This window comes from Atta colombica, unplaced genomic scaffold, assembly GCF_001594045.1.
Source record: "Atta colombica isolate Treedump-2 unplaced genomic scaffold, Acol1.0 scaffold146, whole genome shotgun sequence".
NCBI lineage: Eukaryota > Metazoa > Arthropoda > Insecta > Hymenoptera > Formicidae > Atta > Atta colombica.
In genome coordinates, this window is record NW_017259235.1 from 562960 (window position 1) to 580031 (window position 17072).

General features: G+C 32.2%; 2 protein-coding genes across 2 annotated transcripts in view; one reads left to right on the plus strand and one right to left on the minus strand.

The window, feature by feature from the left end:
- The window catches only part of LOC108685125 (sodium-independent sulfate anion transporter-like), a 9349-nt gene extending 3651 nt beyond the window's left edge, over positions 1-5698 (plus strand). The window contains 10 exon segments of the mRNA XM_018189781.1: positions 1890-2111; positions 2201-2396; positions 2497-2539; positions 2541-2569; positions 2689-2909; positions 2999-3563; positions 3637-3863; positions 4068-4241; positions 4642-4804; positions 5419-5698. Of these exon segments, the coding sequence (XP_018045270.1) occupies positions 1905-2111; positions 2201-2396; positions 2497-2539; positions 2541-2569; positions 2689-2909; positions 2999-3563; positions 3637-3863; positions 4068-4241; positions 4642-4804; positions 5419-5573 (1980 nt within the window). The 5' untranslated portion in view covers positions 1890-1904 and the 3' untranslated portion in view covers positions 5574-5698.
- A 1086-nt stretch (positions 5699-6784) lies between these two features.
- Positions 6785-17072, minus strand: part of LOC108685123 — a 37277-nt gene continuing 26989 nt past the window's right edge. The window contains exons 4-6 of the mRNA XM_018189777.1: positions 10871-11162; positions 9538-9756; positions 6785-9259 (exon numbers count right to left, since the gene is read on the minus strand). Coding sequence (XP_018045266.1) covers positions 6785-9259; positions 9538-9756; positions 10871-11162 — 2986 coding nt within the window. The remainder of the gene's footprint in view (positions 9260-9537; positions 9757-10870; positions 11163-17072) is intronic.

The window sequence follows — 17072 nt, forward strand, 5'->3', positions numbered from 1 at the left end:
TAAGTAAATGATAAAAAAATGGTTTTCAATGTATATGCACTCACATAAAATAACGTATTAAACGTATGCGGTATTATTAGTATATAATATTAATTACTAATAATACTAATAATACTCATAATACTATTTAGTATATAATACTAATTATAATATATATTATTAAATCGCGAATGTGTTATAGTAGTATATTGAATCTTTACTTGAAAGAATAAAAAGAAACTTGAAGATTAGTATAGCCTAGTTTTAATAAATAGTATATAATTTTTTTCTACAAGTGCGTAAAATAAAAAAATTGTACAATTTCTTTGCGAGATATTATTGTAGATTAATATTTAAAAAATTTGGATTACAAACGGAATTTGCTATTGAAAATTTCCAATTTTTTATATGTATTCCAATTTTATATCCTTTTAATGAAACTTTATAACTAAAAATATTAAAACGACGCTGAAATTTTTAAAATTTTTAAAATGGATCTCAATAAATATTCTGTGACATGCATATAACCGTATTGATTAACGTATTTTTCGTGATTCCTATATAAAAAGTGCGAAGGTTAACAGCGACTTTTCCCCGACCAATGTAAGTTCGGTTCGTTATCCGGGTATATAAGGGGCACGACGGAACATACGCACTTTCAGTCTACAGTCCGTTGGAAATTTGTAAGCGCGAGAGAGAAACATTTACCGGGATAGTAAATTTAGTATATAAAGCTTCTATGAATTAGAGTGACTTCACGGAGAAAAAAAACAAATATGCATGTTCGGCGAAACCCGTTTCTTTCCCAGTGAAAGTATTCACCTTTGTACACATATCGCTCTCCATCTACGATCGTTTATTGTTGCGATTGCGGTTCCACATTTTTTCGTCTATGGTAACTTTAATATACCTTTATCAAGTGCACATACGAGATATAACATAACATGTTCGAAAGCTATATTTATAATAAATTATATTATATTGATGTATGTGTATATGTGTATGTGTGTATGTGTGTGTGTACATATGTGCTTTCGTGAATTAAATACATGTAACATTACATATATAATCCTGATAAAACATCATTGATTTATTCAGAACAATCAGGAAGAATTAATCGCTATGTTTATATATGTTTACATAGTATAATTTTGAGACTTTAAATTTTAATTACATAAGAAATAAAATAATTTTTTAATTTTTAATTTTTAAATTTAATGTGATAAAATGTAAATTGCAAGATTTTCCTTTAATTTTATAATTTTATATCTAATCGATGGTTATCTATTCGTTATACATTTTTATGCATAATCATTGTAAATAAAAGTCTTTGTTATTATAGATAAAAGGCTTCGTTATAGATAAAAGGCTTTTATAATATTTTATTAAATAAAAATATATTATATTTATCTTTTTGGAAAATAGAACGCTAATGATACTTTTTACCTTTGCATCAGAACATTCTTACTATAATATATATGGAATATTTTTTGAAAATATTTAAAAAAATATATTTAAAATATTTAAATATAATATTTAAATTTGAAAACATCTTTTAAGTAGTTAATAATAAGTATAACATTTTTTGTTATAATTGATTATTGAATTTTTAAATTATTCAAAATAGCTATAATATTTTAATTTTATGTAAATACATATCTGTTATGTACGAGTATAAATACTCGGAAACGGGAAACATTGATTTATTTATTGTTCGATGTGACATGGAATCATTTATATATTTCTATTAATATAGATTATACAAACGATTTTTAATTAATTTATATTAAAAATATTTCTATGCAACATCTCTGCAATCAAAAAATTCCCGTCTTTATCTATTCGTCTTGTACATTTATTTACATTATTAATTATTAAAAATTTATTTGTTCATCGTTTTGTCCATGAAGCTGGCTTGATTCAGGATGGCTACTGAAGCTGATCGCAGGAAGAAAAAAACCTATATCGATCGGCTACACAAATTAGCCTCGAGACGCATGCCGATCTTAGCATGGTTACCGAAATATAACTCGGAAAAATTCCTTAGCGATATTATAGCCGGCATAACAGTTGGTCTTACTGTTATGCCACAGGGACTTGCATATGCAACTTTGGCTGGTTTGGAACCACAAGTATGTAAGATAAATATGTTTTTCTTACCAATGCTCATCTTTTATGCAGATCGAGCATGTTATTAATATCGTTTAATGTTTGTTTACAGTACGGTCTTTACTCAGCATTTATGGGTGCAATAGTTTACGTGCTATTTGGCTCCTGTAAAGATATTACAATTGGTCCTACCGCACTCATGGCATTAATGACTCACGACTATGTGCAAGGGAAAAATGCTGATTTCGCCATACTTCTCGCATTCTTATCTGGTTGCCTGCAATTACTAATGGCATGCTTACGCTTAGGTATGCTGACTCAAACGAATAAGAAAATGCTTTATTTTAAGTGAACATCGGATATGCGATAGAAAATAAAATTTCAAGTGAAAAAAGTATTTTCATTCAGAAATGCGCAAGGTAAGACTTACGCAAGGTACGCAGGCTATGCGCAAGGTTACTGGAAATTTTAAGATTTCTAAGTAAATTCAAGACTATTTTGTACTAGTTTTGCACACATCCCTTGTTGTATTATTTGATTGATATCTCGAATGATATAGGTGTTATTTGTTTGCGTTTAACATAAACAACAATTTTATAGGTGTACTTGTAGATTTTATCTCGATACCAGTCACTGTGGGCTTTACTTCAGCAACATCCGTCATAATTGTTGCTTCGCAATTGAAAGGATTGTTAGGTTTAAAAATTTCATCTCAAGGATTTGTGGATACTTTAATTAAAGTTTTTCAAAATATTGATAATATGAGTCTCTGGGATACTGGGATGAGTATCTCTTGCATCGCAATTCTATTGTTGTTTAGAGTAATTAATGAATCTTTATATAATGAATCTTTCAACATTTTTATTATATCTGGTATATTCTCTTTATAAAAATCTCATACAATTTACAGAAAATGAAGGATGTTAAATTACATGTCATTAGTAAGAAGTCAGTGAATTATCAACGTATAATTGCGAAAGCAATATGGCTGATCTCTACGGCGCGGAACGCCATTGTCGTTGTCACTTGCTCGGTTATTGCTTACAAATATGATTCGTCCGAATTTGGATCTCCGTTTATTCTAACAGGTCCAGTGAGATCTGGTCTTCCACCATTCGGCCTGCCACCTTTTTCCACACAAGTAAATAATCAGACTCTTACCTTCACGCAAATGTGTTCTGAATTGGGTACTTCTATAATATTAGTGCCGATAATAGCTGTGCTCGGTAATGTAGCCATAGCTAAGGCCTTTATGAATGAAGGTAAAGTTGATGCTTCCCAAGAACTTTTGACACTCGGAATCTGTAACGTTCTTGGGTCCTGCGCGAGTTCTATGCCAGTTACAGGATCGTTCAGTAGATCAGCAGTAAATCATGCGAGTGGTGTGAAGACGCCAATGGGTGGATTATATACTGGAATTTTGATTTTACTGGCCCTTAGGCTACTCACGCCATATTTCTATTTCATTCCAAAAGGTAGCAAAGCACTTTAATGGTAGCAACATACAAAAAAATGCCAATTTGGCGTAATTATTATCCTCTTTTTCAGCTTCATTATCGGCCGTGATCATTTGCGCGGTAATATACATGATAGAATACGAGGTGGTGAAACTGATGTGGAAATCGAGCAAAAAGGATCTCATACCGATGTTTGTTACTTTTTTGTTTTGTCTCATCATTGGTGTAGAATATGGTATTTTATCGGGGGTTGCTATAAATTTGATGTTCCTATTGTATCCTTCCGCAAGACCTACAGTTCACGTCGACAAATACACGGTAGTAGCAAACAACTGAATTCAAACAAAGGAATCCTTCCTTTTTTTCTTTTTTCATTACTCTAAGTCGTTAGTTGTAGAATTGTGAATAAGTTCAATACTCATACACTTGGATCAATCTTTTCCAAAATATACGATTTTACTGCTCACACATCAAAATATTGCTAATTATTTTTTGATAAAATTAATCCTACATTTGTTATAGACTGATTGTGGTGCAGAATACTTACTGGTTACTCCAGGAAACAGTTTATATTTCCCAGCTGTCGATTTTATAAAGAAATCAGTCGGTAATGCTGGTATAAAGCAAGGATCTAGTCAAATACCGGTTGTTGTTGATTGCAGATACATTTTAGGGGCAGATTTTACAGCTGCTAAGGTAACATTTTCGTGAAGAATTGAATATAATTTAATAAGTAACATTCATCTCATATTAGATTTTGAAATCTCAGATTACGTTAGATTTTTGTCATTTGTTTAAGCTACTTTGATAATTATTCAATATATAAATAAAAATTATTACTCAGATTACATTACTGTATTATTTATGTATGTATTATGATTTTCTACATTTTATCCGATACAATGAGATATACTTTGTTCTTAGATTATAAAATTGGCTGTTATGACATTATGAAAATCGAGTACGTCTCACACACATACACACACACACACGCGCGCGCGCGCGCGCGCATATATGTAATAGCGAATGTGTGTTAAAACAATATTATTAAATTAGAAATTGTGCCACATTTAAATATTGTTTTTTTCGAATTTAGGGTATGAAAACATTGATCAATGAATTTAGTAATCGTAAACAGGGATTGTATTTTTACAATCCAAGATTGGATGTGGTTACTGTTTTGAAAGGTGCCTGTGGCGATGAATTCCAATACGTTTCGACTCAAGAAGAGCTCTCTTATCTATTATCAACTGTTCAAGGTAATTGAATTATTTAATATAATCGTAGTGTGAAACAATAATAATATTAAGTGTGATAATTATTTGAAAAAGATGACATTTTATTATTTTGATTTATAAATACAGAAGGTCTGGTAATAGACATACATCTCTTATGAGCCCTCTTTTAATTTTATATTAGAGTTGATAATGTGCGAAAATAGCGATGGAGTTCTTAATCTCATGTTTTAAATTTTTGATTCATTGAAATATAAAAAAATATAAAAAGAGAAATATAAAAAAAGAGATTATATATCTTTATATTTTTTTAAATTTGATTATATCAAGATGTAGAAAATTTTAAAACATTATATCTCAGAAATCAAAAATATCTTTTTAAATCGTTTTAACATTTCTTTTTATATATAATCTCAATGAATAAAAAAATAATATTCACTTCAACATGATTGAAATGACAAGTGACTCAGGATTTTATCATTTATTATATAATATATATTAAAATCAGAGTAATTCATGAGTTTTCCAATCTTATTGTTCATAAGTTTTATAAATATTTATAACTTACAAATATTACAATTTTAAGAATGTTTTATTTTTATATCTAGAGAAAAAGTGATATATTGTCTTATTTCCAGACAAATCTTCGCAACAACTTCTTGAGCAAACACATGACAAATTACATTCATCGTTAACGTTAAATAATTCGGAAATGATTCACAGAAATGCGCGTGGTTCCTGCCATGAACTTAGTGAGGTGACAAGTACACTTTTACACGCAACTGCAAGTTGAAATTGAATTTCATTTTTATATTAATAAAAAACAAAGTTTATTAAACAGTATGTTACATACAATTTTTATTTAAATGATATTAAGCACACAAAACAATAAATTAAAAGCGACATAGAAATAAAGAATGAAGGCTTTATTCTTACTTCTTAATTTACAAAATAATTTTATATAATTTAGAAGCTATAAATAATTCTGCTGCTTGACCTAAACATTATTTTCCTGATGTGTATATAATTATTCAATCTCATCTTTATATATATATATACATGTAATATATAGAAATGTACGAAGTACAGTCTTAATTGGCACTTGCACTACTATTGCATATATATAATCGTTAACAAAGAATTGTATCACACAATGTAGTGAAGGTACACAAGAGTCCATCACCAGAAGAATTATTTGTCGTTATGAAAAAACGTGTATATTCGTTGTAAAACGTGTATATTCGACGTAAATGTAATTATTACAAATGTAGCATCATAATAATACTCAAAAATATTGCACTCTAAATCATTTCTCATTGTCTAGTCGATTTCTGTTTAATAAGAAATGATATATTCATGTATCAATTGATGAAATGATTCGTTCGTACTATTTCTCTTTTGTGCTTTCTCATACATTATGGAAATTATAAATTCATCCTCAAATTCACATATTTTTTCTCATTTTATTATTGAGCAGTATAAATATATTTCATTTTATTATTGAGCAGTAAAAATATAATAAAATTATATTTTTTCATATAAATTCAACATGGAATCTAAAGCAAAAATAATCGATTTTTCTGCATCAATTTTCAATGTGATACATATAATATAATATATTTAGAATGTTTCTATGCAAAATGATTCTAGTGATTCTGAAATTCTTTTTATTGATAATACTTTTGAGGATATTATTATATTTTCAGAGATACCAAATTATTTGCGAATGGTTTGTGTATCACATGTTTTTGTATCAATACACTCCTCACTTTGATGAAGTGAACGACAAGATTGACGATACGTTGGCATTAGTAAGTTGGCTTATGATACAGTAATAACCCGCAAACCACTGGCAGTTCTTTTTATTTTATCTCATAGTTAATTTCATTATCCTTGAATGAATTATATAAGAATTCTTAATTATTTTTTATACGCGGAAAAATTGTACAAATTATTTCCATTGATTTATTAGAGTTTCATACAAAATTTATACTTAAGACACGTTCAGTAAAGACCGGAGACAATGTCCGTTACTTTTCCACGTTTCCCAATCAGCGAAGATGTTGTATTTCTTCGACTAATTAGATTTTCTTTAATTGGCTGATTACCCGAATATTTGCCCGCGTTAAAACGATTCTTTCCAAGACCAAATGTATCGTATGTTCGCCCAGCAAAAATTCCTGATTCGTTCGGTCTGCTAATGAACTTATTATTGATTTTATCTTTCTGGCAAAAAGAATTGTGTCTTATGCCATTTTTTGATAATATTATCGGTGAGTCTTCCGATGAATTAATTTCGCCCTTGCTTCTCGCATAATTTAACTCGTTATGATAATTCCATTCGCGAGTTCTCTGTAGTTCCATTCGCGAGTTCTCTTCGTAGAATTCGTCACTTTTTAATTGCTTATTGTTAACATGATACAGTTCATCGTTCTTTATTTCTTTATTTCTAGAAACGAGATTATCTCGCTTTCCTTGTTGATCAAATTCTGAAGAATTACCACAAAAATCATAAGATTTGATTACTCTCGATCTTGTTGGCTGCTTCTCATTGCGGGATTTGATCGCTTTTGTCTGACGTTTATTCGCGTTCCATTGATTTTGCTCTTGCGTAATAACAATATCGACCATCGAGTCTAGGCCTTCATCAATCCTGTCCAGGGATTTCGTTATCAAACTGGGAGACTTTGGTGCGTCGATTGATCGCGGTCGTCTCGTGACAACAGGCTTCAAATTAAAATCCGTGTAATAAAAAAGACCACTGTCGCTTTCCCCTTTCGATGAGCATTGATCTCTCTTTGACACATGATGAGAGATGTGATGAAAAGATTCCGATCTACGCATTTTAAATCTAGAAGAATCAGTCAGCAGTGACACCTGCTCATGCTTACCAAGATTCTCAAAGTCGTTTGATCTCTCATAATTCTGTAGACTTCGATGCTCGTCAAAAGAATTTAAACTTTCAAATTTTCTGATACGACACTCCACTTTACTCCCCGACCGTCTCGATTGTGGACTGGACACATTCGACTCGAAGTAATCATGACTAGCGGAACGACGTAAATATTTCCTCTTTTCTATTTCGCTTCTATATTTAGAACTATGCCGATGAATCATCCGTTGATCAGCCGATCGTCCAGAGGACGTCTCAAATCCCTTGGGAATAGATTCGAATTGTCTGTAAACGTCGATTTGTTTATTAATTGGCCTGACATCCGTAATAATATTTGCTTTCGAAGCATCGTAATTTCTCAAAGTTTTTCTATCATTATCTTCGAAGTGATGCAAATCATCGAGACTCTTTCTAAATTTAACATCGATACGATTCGAGCCTATCAATATAGTATCACTTTTAGTTTGTTTCTGCAAGTGATTCTCATTAATAATTCTCATTTGTCCGTCGTAGATTTGATGTTTGCTGTTATACTTGAGTTTGGAGGCGCTTAGCAATGAATCGCTGCCGTCACCGAGAGTTTCTTCCTCGACTTCCTCGTCGTGGGAGTTGTACATCTCTGCATGATCAGCGAAGTCGCAATGCCTAGCGGACATGATGGCTGATAAGCACGGCGGTGCCCTTCGTGGCGGTTGTGGATGTAGAATAGCCGGTACTATTGCCTCTTCCACATCGGGTCCCTTTACAACTATCTTAACGCTGCCTTCCATCGATGACTTTGATGTTTTGCGCAGCCCAAGACTCAATTTCTTTGTGCCATCCGAATCAGTACTATAATCTTGATCATTGCCGAAATAAGTCACTTGCTCACTTTTTATCTGATTTTGAAATGCGTTAGAGCCCGTATTCGATTTTAGTATCTTCAAATCCGTATATTGGTCTCTCTTGGATATTTTGTCGTACATATAACTCTCAGAGTTATTCAACGAGATCTTGGAATTCGATCGATATAATTTATTTTTATCCGATTCTTGCTTATTACGGACAGTTTCTTGATTGTTATTAGCACGATGATTCAATTCTTGAGTTTTGTCGCTGAATTCTTCCTCAGCGTCTTTCACTATGATTCTCAGCTCCTCGATCACGTCATCTATCGTTGTTTCCTGATCGTTGCTTTGCACAGGTGAGACTTTCTGCCGGTTGATTCTTGCTTGATGCTTTGTATCTTCAGGACTACTGGATCTCTCCGAAGAGCTGATACCTTCATCTTCCGCGTTCGAAGATACTTTCGGGCTTTTAGCAGCAATAAGAATCACCGGCGTGGATTTATCTCGTTCTTCCAAGTTGCAGTCATTTCGTTTCTCTAATTGCATCTGCAAAAGCGACACCTTTTTGCTGAGTACCCTGCAAGTTTCTTCCGCACGCGTCACTCTGCGTTGCAGAGCATCCACGTCGACACAGTTGTTTGCCCATCTCTGAACTTCCTTGTGCAGTAAATCAGTTAAAGCGTCCTCTTCGCGTCCGTCAAATTCTCTAAGCCATTCCTGAAGTACCTGCGGCTCTAAACCAGCTTCGCAGGCCTCAGCCTAAAAGATAGCAAAATATTTATATCCTGATATGGAAATAATATAGACAAATGTTATAAGACTATATTATTAGTATATCGAACGGTATATCAAACAAAGACTTTAAATGTAAATAAAAAAAATGTAAAAAAAAAGTAAGACTCAAATAAGGAGCAATTTTCAGTTTAACACAAGATGACAGCTATTTAGTTTCTCGATTGTCACTCTGGAAACGTGAAAAGATTAAACAAAAGTAAAAAACAAAATGAATATGATGGATATTTTACTGTATTTCTTACCTGAATGTATAACTTGGTTTGCGTGCGGGGTGCAGATTTCAGAAAAGCGTTTAAAAACGAAACTCCTGCAACCCTCAACGCGATGGCTGCTCTCGGGGCTAAAAGAGCGCCTGCTAAAAATCGAAACCTCCCTCCTTCTCCATATTTGAGTCTCAGAGTCGATACTGCTTCCGAAACAGCAGCGTGTCCACCTGGTGCTTGGCACACTTTCGTCAAGAGCTACAAAGCAATGAATGAATATATTCTTTTAGAAAATAAAATATAATACAGAAAATATTGAAGATGTGATTCGCAATGTATATTTGCTGAAGAAAAGACAAACTTGAAATTTGTCAAAACATTCACGCGGAAGATTGTACTTGGAATCTGATTATTTATTATTTCGTCACTATAAATGGATGTTCTTATTATACAGTCGTAGATTTACAGAATTTGTGAAACACGTGCCGTGTAATTATCTGCCTCGACTGGACAATTGTTGATTGTATCGCACGATATCCGCTCGCAAGGTATATACATCTCAAGAACCGGAAAATAAAACAGATCCAACGTCATTCACATAACATGCGGATATATAAGTTTGTAAACGAAGCCAATGCTCTCGAATAACATTCGGCGGATAAAAATGATAAAAACTGATTTCGACGATGAGCACCTTCGAAATAACGGCGCCGCCGCCTGTCGAGCGTATCTCCTTTACTCGAAACACGCGTTTACGACTCCGTCTTGACGACTAAGAAAAAACCAAATTACCGGCAGCATTAACTTATCGTGTAAGATGAAGTGACCCACTAGCACTTTATTTCATTGGTAACTGTAGTTTCTTTATTTCCTTCATGAGTGTATAATTATCACTTTCATATATAAGTATATCGAATTACTGTTATCATAATTGTATCCGTAACCGCAATTCGAGATGTAAACACTTCAAGTAGCACAATTAAAAGATATGACGACGACTCATAGATATCAAAAGAAGATAGAGAAAAGAAGATTTTCTGACATTAATCCGCTACTTGAGACGAGCAGTGTTTCGCTTTTATGTGCAGAAAATTAAAAATGAGCTTATTAATATACGTAATTGTATTAAATAATAAATGTGTAATTTTTATTAATTATACATATACTTAGCAAAAATATATATTGGAAATCTGGAAATGTAAACTGAAGAGCTAAGAAAATGATATCGTGAAAGGGGCAGAAGAATCTCGCGTTATTTCACGACAACGTGCCGACGTTCACGCGACGTACACGCACTAGCTCTGCAATCGATTCTTTTTCTTTCGATCTAACGGTATCGCGACGCTTCGCGAACGGAAGTGACAATTGTTACCTGAAGAGCCAGAACTCGGGACCGGTTGAGACTACTAGTCAGACAGACCGCGAGAGCTAGAAGGCCAGGTTGAGCTTGCACTAATAGTCGCGGTGCATCGGCGCATCTTTCGCCGCATGCCGCCAGGCATTCCACGCACCCCAATTCGTCTAAGGCAGCCCTTCTGGTACCGATCCTAGGTCCGGTCTGCCCCGAATTCGGGGGTGAACTTTGAGCCAGTTGAACGCCGCGTAAAGTTTCCAACAGCAGGGTCATTCCGTCCGCCGGCGGCGAGGCGAACTCTTGCACGAAGCTGGAAAACAAAATCATGACTTGTCACGAGAAAGTAATCAAAAATGAACTTGTAATTCATTATTTTATGGAAACTTTCTCCTTTATTACTTTTTTAATATAATTTAAAAAAAAACATTATATTTTCATTATAAAAATAATCTAACTTTTTAATTTATTTAAAAATTTTTTAAATAAAATTTTCTTAATATCTTCAATACAATTATACTTTATTACATAAGCTATTTAAATATAAATAAATTAAATAAATGTGAATATTACTAAAGTAAATATTCGATCAAATATCTTGTACAATCATAACGATATAGCGAAATTTTCTTATTTTTAATATTTCCGCGTTCTTAACAATCTGTGTCGCCCCGTTGTTTTTATTATTTTATATTTACTACATGATTATATATAATTATATATTTTCTTGCGAATAAAAATGGAAATTCAATTATTAAAAATAGAAATACTGTTTATGTGTGACATCTATAAGGAATATATGTATATATAGATATAATACATAAATTTCTTCTAGTAAATATATTTTAATATTATTCATTAAAAATCAAAACAAAAAAAGAGAAAATCAGAATCTAAATCTATATAATTATCTAATATATATACACATTTCATTTCATTATTCAGCTCTTTTTGGATCTTCTCTTTAATAATAAAATTTAAAAAATTATCACTAGCACATCAAAATAAAATGGATTTTTAAAAAATCAAAATTTAAGAAACTAACTTTTCGGCTCAACGAGAAAATAACAGATAAAGAGATTCGTGCAGAATCTCGTAGGAATTAGAAGACATTTTATTTTTCTAATAAAAAAAAAAAGATAGGCACAATAATTTATTTTTCCCTTAATTAGTGAATGATAGAAGTAAGAAAACAAAAAATCATTTCGCAACAAGCTTAGCAAAATTTTTTGAATTGTAAAAAAACCTGTTTAATACTAGAAAATACATAGAAATGGAATACATAAGCAACTCAGTCATTTTGCATATTTGAATCATGACTCTACCATTGAACGTACATCATTTCAGATATTAAATGTTTACGACTGAGAAGATTTCTCATCTAAACTTAAACATACCAGTAGTTACGCCAATGAATACAGGTTGTAATAACATTCTTATATTTGAATAAAAATCGTCACATAAGCGTTGAAGATATGAAAATATAAAGAAAAAAGATAGTAATTACATAATTACGGAGCTTCTCGCTCGACAAGAAAACCGATCCGGTTTATGCGCGTTATGTAGCTTAGCGAGTTTTTTTTTTCTGAGATTGTCACCACAAGAGCGAAAAAGGCGACTTCATGATTGAACGAAGGAATCGATCATCATCGCTCCTGAATATATTAACAAAGACATTACAAGAGAGACCTGTCCAAGCTATTGCGAGACAGCTTTTTCATCACTTGTCACTCGATAAGAATCAAAGTATCATTTCCTCGAATACTATCAGTTATATAAGTTATATTAACATCATCGAATAAATAAGGCTTCCTTTTTCTATATCTATATCTATATCTCTCTATAAGATACTAGCTACAAAAAAATACTAAGACTCATCTCGTTTGTTTAACTTAAAACAAATGTTATTATCGAACAGTTAATAAATATTTTAAATCGTCAAAAGTCGGAAAAAAACTCGACGATTTTATACGATTTTATATGATCCTTCGTCGATTTGATTACGTTTTTAATTTTACATATAATGTTATAAATTGAGTGTTATTAGAGTGTTATTTCTTTCGATCGAACTGAGTGTCCTTTTACGAAGTAATTAATAAATATTATACAATTCAGCAGGAGCAACGTGAGATGGTTTCCCTTTACAACTACCCGCAACGCCTTAAGGTAAACAGGTGTAAGGATAGGAAAGTACACGTTATACCTGTCACGCAGTGACAAGTCCATACTCGTGCGAGTATTCGCAATTTTTTCCGATTTTGTAGAAATGATGCGCATCGAATCTATCGTAATTGCTAAGGTAGTTTCGAACTTCCTCCGATCGGTTTAATTTTCTTAATAGCACTGCTTAGAAGACATGCGATGGCGTAATAAAAGAGATGGCACAGAGAAGAGACCTCTCGTCTTCGTACGTATTACGAGAGAGTTATGTTGCTTGAATTGTGCACAAATAATCGCAAATCAATTGAAGAAAATTTCTATCGATCATTCGATGATTAAGAGAAAAGTAGATATTGTGTCTATCTTTTTTTTAGAAAAATAAAATGCCTTCTAATTCCTACTATATTCTGCATGAATCTCTTTATCTGTTATTTTCTCGCGAGATATTGAATCGAAAAATTCTGCATTATCTTAATAATGCATATTTTTTTCGCTGATAAGCAAACGTTCAAAGAGATTCCATCGAGAATCAAAAATTCAATCGCGAAGAATTCTATTTTATCATGCTATACCAAATTTAGCATGAGTATCCCGTTGCATTGTCAAGCATTGCATTCAGGACCAAAGAAGGACCATACTACCTCACGTGCCATTTATAGCATCGTTGCGCAACATTCCGTTATTCACCAACATGTAACGGCAAACGAGAGAGAGAGAAAGAAAATGATACACATAAACCGTAAATTAAGAGCTGCCATAATCAACTGACATGTTTTTTTCACTAATAAGAAGCTATGAAATCCGTTGCTGCGATTGAAGATAAAAATGAGCATCGAATGTTTGAAGGTAAGAGGATTAATGTATAATGTATACTTAAAAAAATAGGCCTCTATAACGTTATAGTGACCAATTTTTGTGGCTTTGAATATATAATACGGTATAAGGGAAAAAGATGTAAATAAATTTATATACAGGGTGTCTTATTTTAATTAACTCACTTGAATGTTGATAATTAAATAAGACATTAAAATCGGGGTTTTTAAAAGTTGTATATTTTGATATATTTTGATAAAAAAGGAATCTTTGATAAGAAAAAAAATGACAATGTGAAATAAAACTTTTTAAGTGAATCTTGATTTTTTTTTGTAATGTAATTCACACAAATATCAACAAAACAGCAATTCATGAATATATATCGATTTTTACAAAACCAAAAAATATTATATTAAACAAAATATTTTATTAAACAAAAAATAAGGCGATATTTTATAATATATTTCTAACAGTATTACTTAAATCATATTACTTTGAATAAAATTTATATTAAAGAAAATTAAATAGTTATGTTACAATAACAGTAATTAGAGGTGCTAGTGAAAAAAAATAATATCAGTATCTTTATTTAACTTTCGCAACATATTGCCTCCACATGCCCCTTCAATTATCATGTTCACTTGGCACATTTTCATGCAGAAAAAACAATCCTGAGAAGTACGCTTCGTTACCTCATCCCATGAAACAATTCCTGGCTATTGAACGAAAGTATAATTGCTGATTATTACACAATAGACCCACTAGAGTTTGCAAAGAATCGAGCATTAATAAAGCTCTTAGAAAATATTCGAAGGCAAATGGTTTGAATATTATGTTTAGTGTATGTATATGTGTATGTATGTATATACATATATATATATATATATATATGTGTGTGTGTGTGTGTGTGCTAAGGACACCTGGCTTTACGACGCACAATTCGCCGAAAAAAATATATCGAAATGGACTTTGTCTAGATGGAAATTGCTAAACAGCACACATATGTGTGTGCGTGTGAGTGACACGCAGTGAATCGAATACACGAGACATGCAAATGAGTGTTAAATGCCTCTTATATCGCTGCGGTCGACGTCTCTCGCGTTTAATGACAAAGGAAGGCAAGAGGAGAAAAAAAAGACAGCGGTTCTTCCCTCTTAACAATGGATGCATTATGTTACCGGCGTATTATGCATAATGCGCGAGGTATCGCGATACCAGAGGTATAGCGCAGTACGTGCACGAAATACAAAGGATCCGCCTTTGTTGCCCGCGCCGTAAAAGTGTCCACGACGACCGCGTTTGGATGCGGAGAAAACGAAAGCTTCGAAGACACGATGAGAGTGACAGTAAAAGAGAAAAACGAGCATGATGCAGCCGCGACAGTCATGCCCAAACATATAAGCTATCTTGATATTATTAAGTGTCGTAGGCCGGTATTCATAGTCCATTCTTATTTCAAGACCGTCTTAAGTAATGTTTTAAGATGCTAATAAGGAAGGAACCCTCTGATTGGTTCCTGAGAATCTTAAGACAGTCATACTTAAGGCAGTCATACTTAAGGCATAAATATAAGAATTGACTTATGAATTTCATAGATCCACGTTCAATCTTTTCTTTCGAATAAGTTTTTTTTTTCTTTATATTATATAATTTCTTGACACAATTAGCATTTCGTGTAAGGATCAAGATGGTGCATAACAAAAAGATAAATTGACTAGATGAAACCGAGCAACTTATATTCCAAAAGAATACGTATCAAGATTAGCCGACAGAACGTATAGATCATTGAGCAGTACATGGCGCATGAATATTGATAAAGCATAAAACGTTCATGATAACGACATTATATTTTGATCGCGATGGATAAACTCAATATTACATGTACAAATGCATGCTAATGTATGCATATAATTCATGGAAGTAACATCTACGATACATTCCTATATGTACTAGTTTATTTTTTAATATTATTATATTCATCACGACAAAATAACTTTTTCATGCCGTTTCACATAATTTGCTCATTATGACTTTATTTTCAACAATCTTGCATAATTTTTTTAATTCGAAGTATTACACAATATTGATTTTTTTTTATATTACGATTTTAAATCCGTTTTATATGATTAAAATTTGCGTGAAATCATATAATAAAATCACAGAGAAATTAAATAAAATTTTATTAATTAAACATGTAATAATTAAAAATGTTTTTCTTTTTTTAGATTTGCTTTAATAATATTTGATTGGTTATATTAATTTCTATCAATTTTTGAAATATTAATTTTTTACTTAATTTAATATAAGAGAATAATATAGAGATCTTAATTAAATATATATGAGAACTCGTCGCTAAATGATATGCGGATAGAGTTAACTATAATCATAATTGAACGATCTAATGGACAAGGTATACGTGCATTCAGCGAACACTTTGAAGGACAATGAAGAAACCAGATACGTATCGTAGAAAACTATTGAAATATAACCAGCAAAGAATAGACGTTTAAAGAGGCAAAACAAGCATGCGGCAAACAATGACAAACGTATCGACATGCACCGCGCAAAAAGAGAAGACGGCAACAGCGGTGTCTGATATCCTGCGAGAGAAAAAATTTCCTCGTTTTTCATCACGCGTGTAGTAGGAAGTGGTTATGTATTCGTTATTATTACGCCAAGCGGAAGCACCTGTGGACTATGAGTGTACGGCGGGTTCGGTGCCCGGTCGAGGCTTCGCCTTCGAGGCGACTAATACTTGCTCGGTGTGCGAAAAGGAGCAAAAAGGGAGAAAAAACGGTTGAAAGATTTTTTTTCTTCTTAGTTTGCTCCGAATATTTTTCATATATTTCTTCCATTAACTAATCAAGATGATTTCTCGGAGAGCCTAATCAGAGAGCCGATTCGTTTTGCTTGTAATAATCTTTCATTGAGACTTCATGTATCGCCACCTTCGTTTCTTACTATACACATTTGTGTGCGTTTTCTTTCTATGCTCACGACTGCATAAAAAAATACATCATGTTACGATATCTCCTCTATCAGATTACATATATGTAGATTTTATCGCTTAACTACATCTAATTAAGAAAAGAATTTAAAAAAAGAAGTAAAAGTGTGTGTATGTGTGTGTAATTTTCTAATAAACAAGATTCGAAAGAATAAAAAAAGCAAATTTGATTCACAGTTTTTCTAGTCTATTATATTATAAACAAATTTATAATTGTAATATTTCTATATTTATATATATATA